This window comes from Colossoma macropomum, unplaced genomic scaffold (genome assembly GCF_904425465.1).
Source record: "Colossoma macropomum unplaced genomic scaffold, Colossoma_macropomum, whole genome shotgun sequence".
In the NCBI taxonomy this organism is placed as follows: Eukaryota; Metazoa; Chordata; class Actinopteri; order Characiformes; family Serrasalmidae; genus Colossoma; species Colossoma macropomum.
In genome coordinates this window covers 40112893-40131285 of record NW_023494795.1, presented here as the reverse complement: position 1 = coordinate 40131285, position 18393 = coordinate 40112893, and the positions used below count along the sequence as shown (strand labels likewise).

General features: G+C 35.8%; 1 protein-coding gene across 1 annotated transcript in view; it reads left to right on the top strand.

Annotated features, from left to right (window-relative positions):
• tshr (thyroid stimulating hormone receptor) overlaps positions 1 to 11623 on the top strand; it is a 55830-nt gene extending 44207 nt beyond the window's left edge. Inside the window, exons 5-10 of the mRNA XM_036582430.1 lie at positions 4425 to 4499; positions 4717 to 4794; positions 5385 to 5453; positions 6467 to 6544; positions 9034 to 9222; positions 9517 to 11623. Coding sequence (XP_036438323.1) covers positions 4425 to 4499; positions 4717 to 4794; positions 5385 to 5453; positions 6467 to 6544; positions 9034 to 9222; positions 9517 to 10939 — 1912 coding nt within the window. The 3' untranslated portion in view covers positions 10940 to 11623. The remainder of the gene's footprint in view (positions 1 to 4424; positions 4500 to 4716; positions 4795 to 5384; positions 5454 to 6466; positions 6545 to 9033; positions 9223 to 9516) is intronic.
• Positions 11624 to 18393: the final 6770 nt, after the last annotated feature.

The window sequence follows — 18393 nt, the reverse complement described above, 5'->3', positions numbered from 1 at the left end:
TTGATGATGTAACTCATGATAGTAGCAGCAGAATGAATTTAGTCTACAGAAACATTCTTTCTGCCAGTTTACAGAGAAATGCATCCAGTCTAATCAGGATGAACATCATATTGCAAAACAATGACCCAAAAAACACTTCCAACCCAACAAAAGACTTCAGTCGTTTCATGGGGAAAAAGGGAAACATTTTAGACTGACCAAGTCAGTCAACAGATGTTAATCCAAGACTAAAGGGAGAAACCCCCCAAAACAAGCAACAACTGAAAGACGCTACACTAAAAAACTGGAAAAGTATCACAGAAGGAGAATGCAGCATTTTGCTGATGTTAATGGGTCACCTGCTTGATGCAGTTATTACAAGCAAGGGTGATCTGCCATGTTCCAAGTTATTGTTTAGCATCAAGATGTGAATAGCAGGAAGTAAAAGCTGACATTCTTATATATCATCATATTTATCTTTTGATCTCTAAACCAAATGTCTTCAGTGTTTAGCAAAAACAAAAAATTACAAGAACAACATAATAGTTAATACTATTTAATAGTTAATAGTTATACTCAATTTTTACATAATAATATCACTGGTAATATTTAATACTATTTAATAATAATAATAATAATAATAATAATAATAATAATAATAATGTGTGTCACCAACAAAGCAATACCATAATAAATAATGTCTAAGCATACTATTCATGCAAATTGTACATTTGTGATACATATTATTTCAATTAAAAGTAAACCAAAATTGTTTTATGCAAGTACAGTGCCAGAAAAAGCATGTCGTATAAGCTGATAATAAGGGATATATGTAGTCATGTGGAAATGATGTACACGTGTGAATCAAGTAAATTCAGTGCTTTTATATTTCAAATGTAGTGCTCTATCCTGTTATCCTCTATCTGCTATTATGATTTATTTTTCTTAATATTACATTTTTGCTTAAAAAAGTATTTTTGAGAAAATTTGAAATTTGAAAAATGAAAAGTAACCTTTGAAATACTTGTCCTTAATTACTAAATTTGTCAAAATAAATCATTGTGTTTTGGTCTGAAACTTTTAATGCTGTATTTTAGGCTGCTCTTAAGCTCTTTTATGCTAAATCATAATATAATTTTATTGTGCCAATAAAGTGCTATTTTCTTTATCAGTCCACATTTTCTATCACCGCATTTACTTAGGCTTAAAGGTAGAGTAGTATGCAAAAGTTTCAACACCGCTGGTTGAATTACATGTTTTGTTGATTGAAGTTAAAATGAGTTAACACTTATATGGCATTGTTAGTGCACAGTTTTTATTTATTAGCTGAATTAACACTTGCACAGGTCACAACGTATTTTTTCCCAATATGTTTCATTTGGCAAATAATAATTAATAAAACAAAAATAAAACAGTAATCGGGCATTAAATGTGCACACATATGTTGTCTGTAGAAGATGATTACTTTTTATGAAGTTTTACCTAACATTTTATAACCATTTCCACTGTAACCTAAAAAGTGAGAGAAAGTGTTACATGTTTATTAAGAATTTTGTCACCCTAAACCACAACCCCAAACCCAATTCCAAAATTGGCACAGTTGGTAAATTGCAAATGAAAGTTAGGACAAGGGCAATTTAAGACTAGAAATGTGAAATGTTTCAAAAACATATTAAACAGGTGATTCAGTCATGCCTGGGTATAAAAGGAGCATCTAACAAAGGCTGAGTTCATTATGAGTGAGGATGGTTTGAGGCTCGCCACTTTTCCGAACGTGCGTCAGCTTTGCTTTTCATTTATGCATTTTTAAAGTTTGCCACTTTAGGTTCTAATTACTGAGTTGAACTGCTTACAGAATGACTGAGCTGAGTTGAAATATTATCTGGGTATAAATTCAACATGAAGAATAACATTTTCATTTAAATCCACTGTTTCATGTTCCAGATTAATTTATTCAAGGATATACTTTTTATGTCAGATTGTGCAACATTTTATCTTAAAAATTGAATCTTTCAGTCAGCTTTCAAAAAAACTTTTGTCAAATTTAGGTTTAAGAAAGTATTCCTAAGTTTTTCACAAATTTATGTTTTATTAATTTCTGCTTGCAAAATTTGTGTGCTTCACGAGCCATTCCAAGAGTTTAAAATGGCTTTACATATAAAAAAGTTATATTTTGCAGGATTTTTTGGCCCTGTAATTTGTCAGAGGGACTAATTCTATTTCCTTCAAACTTTGTTTGAAGAACTTTGTATTACTATGTATACATGTGGTAAAACTGAAATGTAAAAAAAATACCCTGACAACGTGTGCTTTAACCACGTCGATTGTTTGAGTACAAATTTAAAATGGTGCAGTACAGAGGCAAATAAAATAAATATCCAGCTAAAAATAGAATTTGTGAAGTGTTAACACGGACTGTGCAGGCATCCTGTGGCCGCATCACAGCACATTTTGTGCAGCATCTTCTCACACACATGAATCTAATCCTGAGAGAAATAATATTGTTGTGTTGATAAATATTTTTCCAGCATGTGTTCGAGTCTTGTACCACCATGTCTGCTGCCACTGTGTAAGCAGCCGCTGTCTGCCAGCTGTACACTGTTAAGTAACTAACACATTTACTCCACAATACATAATTCACATAAGACGCCACATACACTAGCATACTAGGACAGCTTTTGAATATAAAGCATATTTTAGGAAGCTACTGTTAACAGATAGTTATTAAGTACCAGTTAGTAATGGTTACTGAATGTCTTGTGTTTGATGAAGGGAAAACATAAGAAGTACGGTATCAAGGCTTAATTAAAAAAAATTACACCCCTAGAAATAAGCAGTGGGCTTGGGATACTCAGTAGCTCTGCATTCAAGAGACTAAAAGAAGCCCTCATAAGAGTTTCAGCACCTTCACCCTAGGATCTTGAAAAAGAAAAGGATGTAACCACAGTCACTAGTGACAGCCACTGTGAAAGTACTCCATAGAGCTAAAGCTGTTTATAACAAATTACTGATCACAAAGCTGTAGTGCCTCTAATGAACATAAATACATAGTTGTGCTATTAATTAGGTGACTGCCATTAAGAAACTGAAAATCTGTGTCAGAGCTGAGTATGTACTGGAAAGACTCTAATAGCAGATATGCTCTCACAAAGCCATGTGAAAGCCAAACAGAGGCATATTGCAGGAGGAGTGCCTGTCATATAGCTGCTGTGAGTGAGAGTCTGCCAGTCTCACTACAGAAACCTGCTATGAAGAGTACAGTGGACAACAAGCTCCAGCTTAAGCTGCAGCTCAGGCAGTATACAGGTACATTAAAGTACGATGGCCAGAACACTCCGAGAGTGAGCTGGAAAACATCCGAGATTTTATGTGATGTCCCAGCATGCAGGTGGTGGAATGAATTTTCCTCTGGATGTCTGAACAACTCCAGAATGCCTTACTGTTTCTGGAAATATTTTAGCTCATGTATCTAGGGTATCTAGGGATATCTATAGATATATACGCAGTGGTGCTTGAAAGTTTGTGAACCCTTTACAATTTTTTATATTTCTGCATAAATTTGACCTAAAACTTCATCAGATTTTCACCCAAACCCTAATAGTAGATAAAGAGAACCAAATTATACAAATGAGACAAAAATAAGTCAAAAATGAAAAAGTACCCAGTGTTCCTCGTGGACTATTACACGCCTTGCTCTTGGTGTGATCTTTGTTGGTGAGCTACTCCTGGGGAGCGTAACAATGGTCTTGAATTTCCTCCATTTGTACACAATCTAACCTGACTCTAATTTCACCTTCAAATTGTCTGCTAATCCTAAAATTATCACATAATTTTGTCACTTACAGTTGGGTAATATTGAGCATAATAGTGAACATCCTTGAACATGTTTATGATTGTCATCGAAGTGTAGAGAGAGAGCAAAAACAGTGATGTGGTGGCCAGGCAAGGTCCACTTCTAGCACTATCAAACATATTAATGGGAGTCAGTCCTCCTGATGGGACAGAAAATCTATTCACTCTTACAATTCTCAATAAAAAACTTTACTTCAGGTCCCACAAAGAAACACAGCAGCCAAGCAACAGCAGGTGTTCGGTTAATATAATAGGCGTCATGGTGTATGACACAAAAATCTTTTGTCTTTCCAGTAAAAAAAAGTCATACCTTTTTTGTCCTCCTAGTTCATCTGACAATTCAGGTGATTTTGAGGGACAAAAATAATTATGCAAGGATGTTTTTTTTTTACTTTGCATAATTTTGCTTCTTTTATAATGTTATTTTAGAAACAAAAACTTTTCTTATAGCCTTTTCTGCTCATCATTCTCATAGGCACTGTATATTTCTCCTGTCAGGTCCTGATCCCAATAATGAAGAGAAAACTAACATAGATAAAATGCAAAGAATATTTAATGTTTCAGTCATCATATGAGTGGTGTTATGGTTGCAGAGGTTTGTTCAACACTGGTCTCACCGTGTTTCCTGACCTAACCAGGATCCACTCTGAAGATCCACTCTTTATGCTGTAAGCAAACTTCCATAAAAACTTCAAATGAAAATGACAAAACACTTATTTATAGTTTGTGGTGATTTCATGATAGTATTATGATCATTGTTTCAAGTTCCAAGTTCATGTCTCTTATACCTTCTACACGTTTGTACAATAGACAAAAGCATTACTATTACTAGGAAATACTAAGAACTTTTCATATTGCAATTCTGTTTTTATTCTTTTTTTGAAGAGAAATTACTGATAATCTTTACATCACTGAAATTCCTGCCAATGCATTCCAAGGCATTACCAAGGATGTATTAACAGTGTAAGTATAGTAATAAATTCACTATTTCCATTTTTTTCTCATTATCAGTTCTTAAAAGATTCTTTAGTAAAGAAAATAGTTCTATATGGAACCATGAACACTCAAAGAACTCTTTGTTTGAATTTTGTATGATTAAAAGGGTTCTTTGCATCATGAAAGCAGAATGCTGTAGATGGTTCTATATAGAACCTTTTTGAAAAGGGTTCTATATAGCACTCAAAGGGGTTCTTCTATTGTGACGATGTCAAGCTTGTAACAATAGAAGAACCCTTTTCAAAAAGGTTCTATATAGAACCATCTACAGCAAGAACCATTTCATGATACAAACAACCCTTTGAGTGTTAATGGTTCTATATAGAATCATTTTCTTTACTAATGAACCCTTGATGAAGGATCCTTCATCAAGACTGTAGTATTTTGAGGGATGCAGTAATTGAATAATGTTCATGATTAAAACAAAAAAGTGCAAAAAAAGTGATTAAAACATGGCTTAATATATTATCCTCTTATTTCTGTGCATTGGCTTCTGTCTTTATAGTTGCATCATTCAAGTAAAAATAAAACCTGACTTACTTATTTCTGTCCAACAGGATGTTGTACAGTAATGGCTTTACCAAAATTCAACACCATGCCTTCAATGGAACAAAACTAGATGCTGTGTAAGGCTTTTTGTTTAAACCTTTGTTCAAATCTTGACTGTATGAAGGTAATGCTTACATTAGATAACTAAATGAAACATGAAAATAGCATATTCTAGTATTCCAGCAACATCTCCATCAGTTTCTCACTCAAAGTAGGGATTATTCTGTATCAGACAGTCAATTCAGATCTCACTCCAGGTGGAGAGGTCTTTTTTGGTTGCTTTTTGATTCTTTAGTCAAGATACGTTTATTCTTTTAACCTAACTTTTGTCCCCTGAGTAAAACCATTATTCTGGTCAGGATATTAAATATTAATTTTTGTGAGAACTGTTTCCTTCTCTCTCTCACTCCTTTATTGCTAAAGGGAATATATCTGAGCATCCCAGCTGGTTTTCTTTTTCTGCTTTGCCACATTCATGTTTGTGTTGGCAGTCTACAAGTGCAACACAAGGACTGATCCCAGTACAGAAAAGCACATACTCCTCCCCCACAAGTGTATTATCTTAATTAGATTTAGAGATTATAAAATATGTGTTTCAAATTTAGAATAATGCCGGATAGTGTAGTTCTGTCCCTAGGAAGGTTATTTAGGGGTGACACTATTGCATTATACAATTTATTTATCAATCTAAAAGCAGTATTGAATTAAGGGTCACCACAAAAACTCTTTCATGTATAAACTCTTGAGGAACTTTTTTAGTGCTTATGACTTTTCCTATTACATTACATTGTTATGTAGACAGTATTACTAACATTCACATTCTCTTGTTATGCGCCATCACAGCTAGAAAACGCAGTATGTTTCGGTGTTTCCCATTCCAGTCTTCAGGGCCCACCATATGATCAACATGCTCTATCCAAGCTCCTACACCACCTGAACCAAGCCAAGAACAAGTTAGGAACACTGAATACCTGATGCATGTATTCTCAAAGCTAGGCAAGAGCAAATGAAATGTCTTGTTGGTCCAGAGGACCTGGGGTGAGAAACAATATTGTAGACCATGAAAACATTGCATTCCATCCCTCTGTAGATATCTCCACAGAAACAAGCATCTCACCAGACTCGAAGAGAGCATGTTTGCAGAAACCATCAGTGGTCCAATGCTCCTGTGAGTACCCATTGGTTTTTCTAGGACCACCTTTAAATTCTCTGTGTATAGAGCCATTACAATTTTTTGCAGTGTTGTACATTGTCCTTCTGTGTTTAGTGCGTCATAAGAATTATTTGTATAACATACAGTATTATTAGTATAGTATTAGTAGTGTTAGTACTGTGTATATATATATATATATATATATATATATATATATATATATATATATCCAGACTGTCTAGGATACCAAAAATCCTTTTTTTTTTTTTTATCAGGGGAAATGATGGCCTAATAAGCAAAAGATTTCCCCTCACAACTTTTTTCATTTATTTAGATTCTTTGCCCTACTCCAGTTCACAACCAGGGGTGGAAAGAGTACTGAAAAGTCCTACTTATGTAAGAGTTCTGCCTCTGTAGTGATAATTCACTTAACTATGAGTAAGAGTATTAATAAACAGTCACCTTTAACATTACATTAGTTAAACTAGCCAGCTAAAAGGCATTCAAAATAGAACATATTAAGTATGTTTAATAAAGAGCTATTGTGCTTGTTTTCTTTAACCAACAAGAAAAATGTAGTAAAATATCACAGTAACTGTTTAGCTAATATTAGGGATCCAGTAGTTTCTCCTGTACATGCTACCTCAGGGGTTCCACAGATTTTCTTGTTTGCATTTAAAATGAACATAGATGACAAATGGATCAAGTATGTTCTTCATGTGCACTGTTATGATCTCCCTCTGTCTCCACTGGCTCTGACATACACTCCCCGAGCAGCCAATTGTGTGGTAGAAGTGCAGTGCATAAAATCATGCAGATATGGACCAGCAGTTTCAGGTAATGTTCACATCAATCTTCAGAGTGGGGAAAATGTGATCCCAGCGATTTTGACCATGGCATGATTTTTGGTGCCAGACAGGCTGGTTTGAGTATTTCTATAACTGCAGATCTCCTGGGATTTTTACACATGACAGTCTTTACAGTTTACTCAGAATGTTGCAATAAAGAAAAAAACATCCAGTGAGAGGCAGTGCTGCAGATGGCAATGCCTTATTGATGAGAGAGGCCAACAGAGAATGGCCAGACTGGTTTGAGCAGCATGTCACAATGTGGTTTCATGAACATGCCAAAAGCAATTGCATCATGCAGTCAACATGGACCAGAATCTGAAAGGAATGTTTCCATAATCTTGTGGAATTTCCATAATCTTGTACAAATACACTCACTGAAAGTGGTCAGTGAGTGTATTTGTACATGTTGGCTGTTTCATACAGTCACTGGTCTGAACTAGTACTCAGTCCTGGTCCTAGGGGAGCCTGTTGAACATTTTATTGTTTTTCCTGCTCTAACTCACTAATTCAAATCAGGAAGGGCTTGCTAATTAGCTGGTGAGTCAAATGTAACATATGTTGGTAGCAGGAAAATCGCTAAAATGTGCAAGGCTGAACTGCATCATTTTTTCTTTGATTGTCTTTCAGAACTGAATCTGTGTGAGGTTTAATCATGGTTCCTTCTAAGTTTAAAAGCTGAAAATCATTTTTTACTTTGTAACTGTTATTAAAAATAAAGTAGCTAAGTAAAATACTTAAATACAAGTAAAATATTCAAGAACAAATAAAGGTATTATGATTTAATTTTACTCAAATAAGCACTGCATTCAAATACTGAATACATTATTTGAATTGGGATTGGGATTGTCAAAACATGTAATGGTTGTCAGATTTTCTGCTTACTTGAGGTGCTGTGTCAACTTCAGATCAAGAACATTGAGACGTATCATTAATTTTAATAGTTAAATACCATTAGAACTGTCTGAACTTTGCATGAAACCAGAATGGAAGATCCCACCATGAACTTTATGCAAAACAGGATCTTGGCTACAGTCACACTAAAGTGGGGTGCTGAATAGCTTTCTAATAACTTAATAGCAAGGCCCCTCAAGAGACTGTCAAGAGTGAAATTATAACCATGAGTCACTGACTAACTATCTCAAAATGACAAAATCAGATGCTTAGCTGAAAGTGTGCTCCCCATGCTGCAGTGATGTGTTAAGAGGACACCGTGACTCGTGAAAAAACTGAAGATCTTTTTTACTTTTCACAATATTATCTTCGCTTTTCTAGGATTTTAGATATAAGGAAAAAGATATCTGTTGCTGTCTAGGGTACACATGCAGTCAAGATTATAAAATCATGGGATATTTAGATGTGGAAAATTCAGAAGAAGGTCTCTTTGCTTGTGATTGCACAGCTGTTTCTTTATCTATTTTAGTTATTTTTTAGACATGACATTACTATCCATGTAAATCTTCTAATGGCTTGTCAAACATCACTTTTATATTTGCTCCAGTACATTTTGCCCAGTATATGTTGTATTACATCCACCCTAATGTAAGAATCTAAAGGTTGTCCCATGCTCTACATAGATTAGGACCCAAAAGAATAAACAACCTGTCTTCCTTTTCCTGACCCTTGTCTGAACCCTCTAATTTTATTTCTTTTCAGTGATGTTTCAGACTCTGGCGTCACTTCCCTTCCGACAAGTGGCCTGGAGTCAATCCGGGAACTCAGCGCTCGGAATGTTTGGGCCCTCAAAAAGCTTCCCCCAGTCAAAACCTTCAGGCATCTGATCAGTGCTGATCTGACTTATCCAAGTCATTGCTGTGCTTTCAAGAATCTTAAGAAAAAGAAAGGGTTTGTAAGTTAAATTATGGGGGAAAATAATGCAAAGGCTGTATGCCAAGAGAAGAAACAAACTTTTATGTTTGTGATGCTTTCTGTTTACACTGGGTAATAGATTTTGGCTAACATAGTGCACCTAATCAGTTGTTTTCTTTTAAGGGGTTATCAGATGTTTTTTCATTCCAGGGATATTTGCTTAGTTTTATTTCTTTATGACAAAAACAGTGTATGTTTTAATAATTTTCATAGCATTAAAAGTTCTATTGCTGGCAAAATTACCTTATTTCCTCTTTCTGTCAATAACAGGTTCCTGGAGTATATAATTTGTAACTTGACTGCCATGTATGACCAGCACCATAAGAGATCAGTAGGCACACACATAGTGCCAGCCCTTCATGGTAGTATAGACCAAGACATCGACACTAGTGACACTCTGTTTATGGAGGCCTATGACCATCAGGACTTCCACAGTAGGCTAAATTACCATGCCTCTTTTGGTGGTCATCCTGACCATGACATGGGCTTTGGGGACACGCTGAAGAACCCCCAGGGGGACACCAGCCAGGACTTTGACAGCCACTATGACTATGTTGTGTGTGAGGATGGAGAGGAGGTGGCATGCTCCCCAGCTCCTGATGAGTTCAACCCATGCGAGGACATCACGGGCTTCAGTTTTCTGAGAGTATCTGTTTGGTTTGTCAGTCTGTTGGCTGTACTGGGGAACCTTTTGGTGCTCTTTGTGCTGCTCACTAGCCATTATAAACTCTCTGTCTCCCGATTCCTTATGTGCCACCTGGCCTTTGCTGACTTGTGCATGGGAATCTATCTGCTTCTCATTGCCTCAGTGGACCTCTATACACAGTCAGAGTACTACAATTATGCTATTGACTGGCAGACAGGGCCAGGATGCACCCTTGCTGGGTTCTTCTCTGTTTTTGCCAGCGAGTTATCAGTTTACACATTGACTGTTATCACTTTGGAGCGCTGGCATGCCATCAATTTTGCAATGCGCTTAGATCGGAAATTACGATTGTCCCATGCCTGTGCCGTCATGGTTGGGGGCTGGTTCTTCTGCCTCCTGCTGGCCCTTATGCCTGTGTTAGGGGTCAGCAGCTACCAGAAGGTCAGCATCTGCTTGCCCATGGACACCCATACCCTAGTGGACCAAATATACATCCTCTTTGTGCTTGTCCTTAACATTGTGGCCTTTGTGGTCATCTGTGCCTGCTACATCAAGATATACTGTGCTGTACACAACCCCAACTACACCTCAGCCAGCAAAGACACCAACATAGCCAAGCGTATGGCTGTACTAATTTTCACTGACTTTCTTTGCATGGCACCTATCTCATTCTATGCCATGTCGGCTGTGCTGGACCACCCACTCATAACCATGTCCAACTCCAAGATCCTGCTGGTGTTATTCTACCCACTGAACTCCTGTGCTAATCCTTTCCTCTATGCCATCTTCACAAAAGCCTTTCGAGGTGATGTATTCATCCTGCTCAGCAAGGTTGGCCTCTGCCAGCAGCAGGCCCAACTATTTCGGGGCCAAACCATTACTTCCAAGGCAAGTAGTGGAGCCACAAGTAGGCGTGAGAAAGAACGGAAATCCCCTGAGGAAACGCCGCTTAATGTAGTGGAGTTTTCAGGGCACAGCTATCTGTCACCCACCCAGCAGCAGCAGGGACAGCAAGAGGCAGACTTGACCCTTTTGGGCATTGTTTGAAACATTCAAGGAATTAACTTCACTGGAGGATTTCAGTCAACAAATTATTTACTTACATAAAGCAAGAAGAAAAGCAGGAGGAACCTTTGTCCAGCAAATGAGACTGAACCAACTCTGAGCCAAAGGGCATTTTAAAGAGATGATCGGTTGGTCAGTAAATATATGCCTGCTTGCAGCTGATTTTATTGTACACATACGTCTACAAAGTCTTGGACTTTTATTGCTCAATAATGCCTAATAATTCAGTCCATCCCAGATGTGTATTTGCATTTGATTGGTTGCAGAATACAATGTGTTTGTAAAAAAAAGGGCTTGTCTGTAAATTAGTCAACTTTGATTTTATGTAAATATTTATTGCTTCTCGAATGTATAATTAGTCTGGTTACCTCTTAATTAGCATGCAGATTTTAAATGAAAAATGTATATTCTTTTAAAAAGCACGTGTGGTGAAGCTAAATAGTTAATAAAGAAGGCCTCACATTCTTATTTTCAATGAAGGTTTATCTGAGTCAACATTTTATGGTTTTAAAGACTTTTGCCTAAGCTGTGGTTTTGTAGTAGAACAAAGCAAGATCTTTTGCAGGCTTTCCTATATTTTGCTGCTTCTGTTTTCTATTATTATTGAATCAATTTTAATATGTCATTCCTGCTTTATGAAAAGTATCTCCACAGCGTGATATTGTTACCACCATGGTTTTCTTTTTTCTTTTTCTTTTTTTTGGATTTTTACCCAGTTTTCTCCCCAAATTTAGTCGTCTCCAGTTCCACCCGCTAGTTAGGACTCCCCCAATCACACGATACCATCAACGCTAGGAGGGTGAAGGCTAACACAAGCTTTCTCCGAGACCTGTGAAGCAGCCACCGCTTCTTTTCGAACTGCCGCTCACGCAATGTCATTGGACAGCTGAACACACTCGGAGGAAATCGCTGATGAGCATCGCGTTGCATGATGGGGGAGAAGGAGGGGCCATCCTCCCCACCCAGAGAGAGCGAGGCCAATTGTGCCCTCTTGGACTCCCGGCTACGGATGGCTGTAGCATCACCAGGGATCGAACTCGCGATCTCCTGATGACAGGGCCAACGCTTAGACGGTTGCTCCACTCCGGAGCCACCACCGTGGTTTTCTTTAGGGATGGTATTTCTTGAGGCAGGGGCAGTGTTGGGTTTGTACCACATGTAGCACAGTGAGTTTTCTCATTCTAATGAGACTACAAAACATTTTCCCACATCTTAAGTGGATCACTATCATGCATTTTAGAAAACTCTCAACATGACTTCATTTGTTTCTTTAAGTAATTAGTTATTTCTTGCCACTTTCTCACTTTATGTAGATGTTTTGATATTGTGAAGTGTGTAGCTCAAAGTGATTGGGGCTTCACTCAGATGTCTTGCTTGGACCTTAGAATGGCTTTTTCTAGTGTCTGCGTAATGTGATGCAGCATCCATTTCCTGATCATCATGCTCACTGGGAGATTTGAACACTTGGCTATTAATTTGTACACTTTTCAAAATTCATGCATTTGTATGATTCATGTAATATGTCCCTCCTGCCAGGTTCACAGAGTGACCAAAGATGATTCTATTTTATTTTATCCATGTGTTCTCTGAGGTTCCTGAGGTCAAATCTAAAGGAAACTTTAATAACAACTGAATGATTTGGTTAAAAACTCTTAAGAATTTTTTTTTATCTTGTTCAGTTGAGTCTTTGGTTACAAAGAACAAGTGATTTTTGCAAAACTAGTGAAGAATGTTCTAAAATAGTAGTTAGAAACAATAAATAAGGGTATACTTTTTATAGCTGAGATTCTGACTTTTTCAGTGAGTAAGATCAATTAGCTCAGCTTACCAATAAAAGCCTTCAATGTAACTGATTAACAAAACATTTGCATTGTTTGTTTTGAAAACTATTTCTGTAAAAATATGTAAACGCAGCAGTGAGAGTAAAGCGAAAAACATCTTGGCTTTTTGTTCTGTCTGGATCTGATTTATTATGCTATACTGAGTTAGCTGATTAAGTAGTTCCACTCTATAAATTATAAGTTTGACTGCCTGTTATAAACTAGGTACTGAATGAAGTGAGACAAGATGCAAGCTTGAGTGAAGTTCATGAGAAGAAATCCACGGTGCAGAAACACAATATACATCATTAAATACATCTCCTTGTTTCTATACTCATTGCCCATTATGTTAGCCCCCTTTTATCCTCTTCTTCTACATGGTGTTTAAAAACTCCAGCAGCACTGCTGTGTCTGATCCACTTGTACCAGCGCAACACACACTATCACGCCACCACCACATGACTACAGTGCTGAGAATGATCCACCACTCAAATAATACCTGCTTTGTGATGGTCCATTGAGAAACAGGATAAAGTGGAGTTAACAAAGTATGCTGAGAAACAGATGAACTACTGTCTGTAATTGTAGAACTACGAAGGACATCTTTAAGGTAAATGGACATAATAAAATGGACAAAATGTGTAAATACAAGGTAGATGTATTAAAAGTGGCTGGTAGGTATAAGTCTGTTGCAGTGAGTGTTTGAGTGGTGAGCAACTTGTTTTAAGAACAACATGCTAATGGTTATGAGATATGGTTGGAATTAATGTTGTAAGTGTGACAATGAATACATACTCATACATGCAGTGATAATTTCATTTCAGTGTCACTTTAAAATCTCACTTTAGTCACTTCATCAAAGTTGGCAACAATGTTTTTTTAATATGATATATATAATATAAAATCTTCATCTAAGGGCTTCATCATAATGGACTCATGGGTTAGCACTGAGACAAGGGTTAAATTTTGGACCAGAGCAAGGGTTAGGAATAGGACAAAGGTTAAACTCAGGAGCAGAGCTAGGGTTAGGGTTAGGAAAAAGGTTAAATGTTTTTCTGAAATTAGGGTTGGAATTTGGTTTTGAGCACATTTTAAGATGTGACATGGGGTTAGCACTGGGACAAGGGTTAAATTTAGGACCAGAGATAGGGTTAGGGTTATTTACTGAAGATCTTTAGTGCAATGGGGCTTGCTTATTGTTAGCCTAGAAAAAATACTACAGAATTCTTATATGTCTATACAGGAAATTTACAAAAATGTTTTCTGTCTTTATACAAAAGTTACAGAACTGTTTTATGTCTATATAGAAAATTCAAAGAATTGTTCTATGTCTGTATAGAATTATTACAGAAATGTTATATAATATTTAAACAAAAAAACACAAATTTATTGTATGACTATAGAAAATTCACAAAAATGTCCTAAAACATCATGTTTATGTTAAAACATAAGCTAAAAGAAACTAATCAACAAATACTCAAAGTAATGTATAACAATAAATTAAAACTGAAAGAAAATTGAAAATTAAATGAAGGGTTATCTACATAGAAAACTTATAAAATGTCAGATAGTTCTTCAAGGAAGCTTACAAAAGTGTTGTATGGTTTCATATTAAAATTATGTAAATGTCTTGTAAATCTTAGAATCACTAAATATTTCAATAACATCACAGTACAGTAATGTAATTTTAACTTCAAAATTATTTTTTAACTACTATAGAACATTTCTGTAAATTTTCTATATAAACTGAAAAAAATTGTAATTTCTCTGTAATTACTAAATATTTCCAAATCTATGATAACAGTTAATGAGGCCTATTGCACACGGTCTTAATAAAGTTCTGGTAAATTCAATACCAGGGTAATTTTTCCAGGCTGTTTTTCCAGTACACAGTCCAGTCAAAAGAAACCCCTTTTTTCATGATTAAGTTAGGAAAACAGTAGAAAAATAATATACTTTTCTGACATTGGTTTCTGAATTTGTAAATTTTCTATACTCATCTGATGTCATACTTTTCCTTTTAGTGTTACTTTATATTCAAATCACATAAATTTCATTAACATTTCTGTCACTCTAAAGCTACTGAGCATTTCTTTTTTTGGATTTTTAACCCAATTATTTCCCCAATTTAGCCATTCCACCCGCTAGTTAGGACTCCCCCAATCACATGATACTATCAACGCTAGGAGAGCGAAGGCTAACACAGGCTTCCAAGACCTGTGAAGCCAGCCACCGCTTCTTTTCAAACTACCGCTCATGCAGCGTCGTTGGACAGCTGAACACCAACCGCCAGATTTGTTACGTCAGCTAACAGATGCCTGTGCTGACTAGCATTGCATTAAGTGATGGGGGGAGAATGAGGCTGTAGCATCACCAGGGATCGAACTCGCGATCTCCTGATAATAGGGCCAATATTTTAAGTCAATATTACATTATTTTTCTAAGGAGCTTTCTGCACAATCTAGTTAAATGCCATGCTTTTTTATTTTTTGCAGTATATACAGTTTTACCATGACATTTCAGAACATTTTTGTACATTTTCATTAGTCAACTGATTATTTCATAATTTTCCTTTCAGTATTACTTCATATTAAAATCACATATAATTCCTTAAAATTTCTGTAGCTCTAAAATTACTGAATACTTCTATACCAGCATAGGAAAATGATGCAACTTTAAATCAAAATGTGTGATTTTAAGTCAGTATTACATTATTCTTCTATGTAGTTTTTGCACAACCTAGTCAAATCAATGTTTTTTTCTTGCTTTAGTTAGGAAAAAAAATAGAAAATTTGCATAATATTTCATTTTGGTAGGAATGTTATGCATATTTGCTGTCAACTAGAAAAAAATATGTAATGGTACTGCAAAATGTCACTAATTATGCAAATTACAAAAACAAAGAAAAATTTGAATTTCTTCACCTCAGAGGTTTCACTTTTACAGGTAGGATGCATTTTCATAGTTCTCCAGAAATTACATGTTTTTTCTATAGTTGTAGCAACAATACATAATTCTTCTATTTTTTCCCAGACGAAAAGAAACTTCAAGTTTTTTCTTGCTAAAGTTAGGAAAATAGTAGGAAAATTATATAATTTTTAACTTTCTAACTTGGATAGAGAAGTTCTGCAATTTTGCTGCCAGACAGAAAAATCATGTAATAACACAAAAACTCTCTATTTTCTCACTTTAGCAGTGCCGTTTGTAGAGGTAAGACACATTTTTCGTACTTCTTCAGAGATTACATTTTTTTTCTGGACTTCTAGCAAAAATGTGTAATTGTTCGAGTGTTTGCCATTTTTTTTTTTGTAATTTCTCTTTGTAAAATAACATAGGGGGATTATGTAATTATTCTGTGAAGGGATTTTTATAGAAAATTTACATAATTCCTCTAAGGTGTTTTTTTTCAGTGAGGAAACAATTCAAAAGAACACTCTTGTTTTTCTTGCTTAAACCATAGACAGAATATGTAATTTTTCTAAGTTTGGTAGATAACAATTTTGATACCAAAGCTAAGTAAAAATAAATAAAACATGACCGCCCGGCATCTCCTGTTTGGGTTTTTTGCAAGTTATGCAGGCTGTGTGTCAGGGCACCGCCCTTGTGCCATTGCCAACTTGACTGTTCAAGATCTCAAGTCTGCTAAGCATGAAGGAGACAACCATGTTATAAATGTAAAAGCACTTTATGGAAACACTGCCTGTCAATGTTTTTCAACTAATGTCTTATTATCTACCTTTCAAGACCAAGCATCAAATTCTTTGTTATATTTTGCTCATTCAGATAAGGAGCCACAAAACCATGGGCAGTTATGGGAGATCACATATTGCCCTGACTAAAGAGGAGTTTACCTGGTTTGAGAGGTTCACTAATCTCCGTCAACATTTGCCAGGCTACAGGGATGGAATAAACACCTTGTTTTTCACAAGAACAGGCTCCCAGCTGAGAAAAATTTCACACTACATCTCCATGGTCTGGATCTATGCAGGACTACGATGAAATACAACAATGACAGACATACGGTCATCTATAGCCACACATGTAAGTAATCACCCTAACCCTAATCTATGCAATATCCCTAACCCTAATCTAACCATAACTCTACCCTAACCCTAACTCTAACTCTAAAAATTTCCCCACCTAATAACCCTAATAATTTCTTTTTTCTCTCTAATAACTAAGCGTTACTACTGTGATCCATCTGTAACAGCAAATACATCACCAGTAGTTATGTTGTTATTACATGTATTGTTAATGTGTAACTACACTGTTAATAGAAGCACTTATTGTAAAGTTAAACTCTTTTTAATGATGATGTGTGTCATGCAGGCTAAAACAAATTTATCTCAGGAAAACAGAGAGAAAGTTGCTGAAGCGATGTGCCACAGCTTGAGAACGTTTGACAAATTTTATGTTGCTATGCCCAGCCCAGCACATTCAGTCAATGTTTGTTCTCTTGTTATCAAAGCATGTAAATTGAACCTGCAGGAAACTGAAGGTACAAGCCAGAAAGAAAGCAGAGATGATGGGCAGTGCAGGGTCAGCAGGGGAAAAAGCCAGGAAGATCAAAAGAACAGTGACAAAGATAGTGAGGATCAGGGAGAGTCAAGTGAGGTCCTGACCAAGCAGAGTTGTCCTAGCAAAGAGTTAAAGGAAAGTGGCAAAGAAGATGTTACTGAAAAAGGCGAGGGTTTGGAGTCTGAAGGTTCAGATCTGATCTATGGTGCTCCTGAAAATGTCGACAAACTGATGCAACTGGTATACCTGAACACTAAATTTAATTAAACACATGTAAGTTTTGTTTTTTTTTTAAATCTCTTACTATTTTAACATGTTTTTTTTTTTCAATTTATACTATATTCATCATTACTGAAAGTTCCCCCAGACCCAAAAAGGTACCGGTACATCACTTTCATGACAATAATAAACACAGTCACATACACAAACTACTAACTGAAAACACTTATATACTTATCTCATTTACTTACCTGACTTACATGACAATTTGTCCAAACTTGGCTAATAAGACCTTAAGACATCTGATGTTTTTATTCAGCTAGAGTGAGTCCTGGAAAAGAACAACATGTGAACTGACTGGGGAACTAAATTAAGCATGCTAAAAGCACACATTATACACAATTTTTTCAATTTATTTTTTACAGCTACAATGCAAGAGGCGACGAATGGATTATGATGACAACTTCAAGGGAAGAATCAGGACTGCCTTCATGGGAAAATGGAATGAAGAGATTTTGTAAAACAGAAACAAATATCCCAACAAGGACTGGGCAGTTTTGTGTTCTTTTTTTTTTGTTTGTTTTTTGCTTTTTTTTCCCTTTACTTTTCTTTTGTTTTGTATCTGCTTGCATCTGTTTCATTGTTAAGAAAAACCACAGAATAATTCTATGGTCATAGAAAATTTACAAATATATTCTAAAAGTAGACAAATGTTATTGTTAATATAAATGTATTGTTAATAAATGTTAATGTTATTATTTTATTGTGAGTTCATGCAGCAGTGCTTGCTCACCCTAGATACAGAAAATTTACAAAATATTTCTTAGACTACAGACAATTTTTAGAGAACAGTTATATAATAGGTTAAAAAAAATTCTA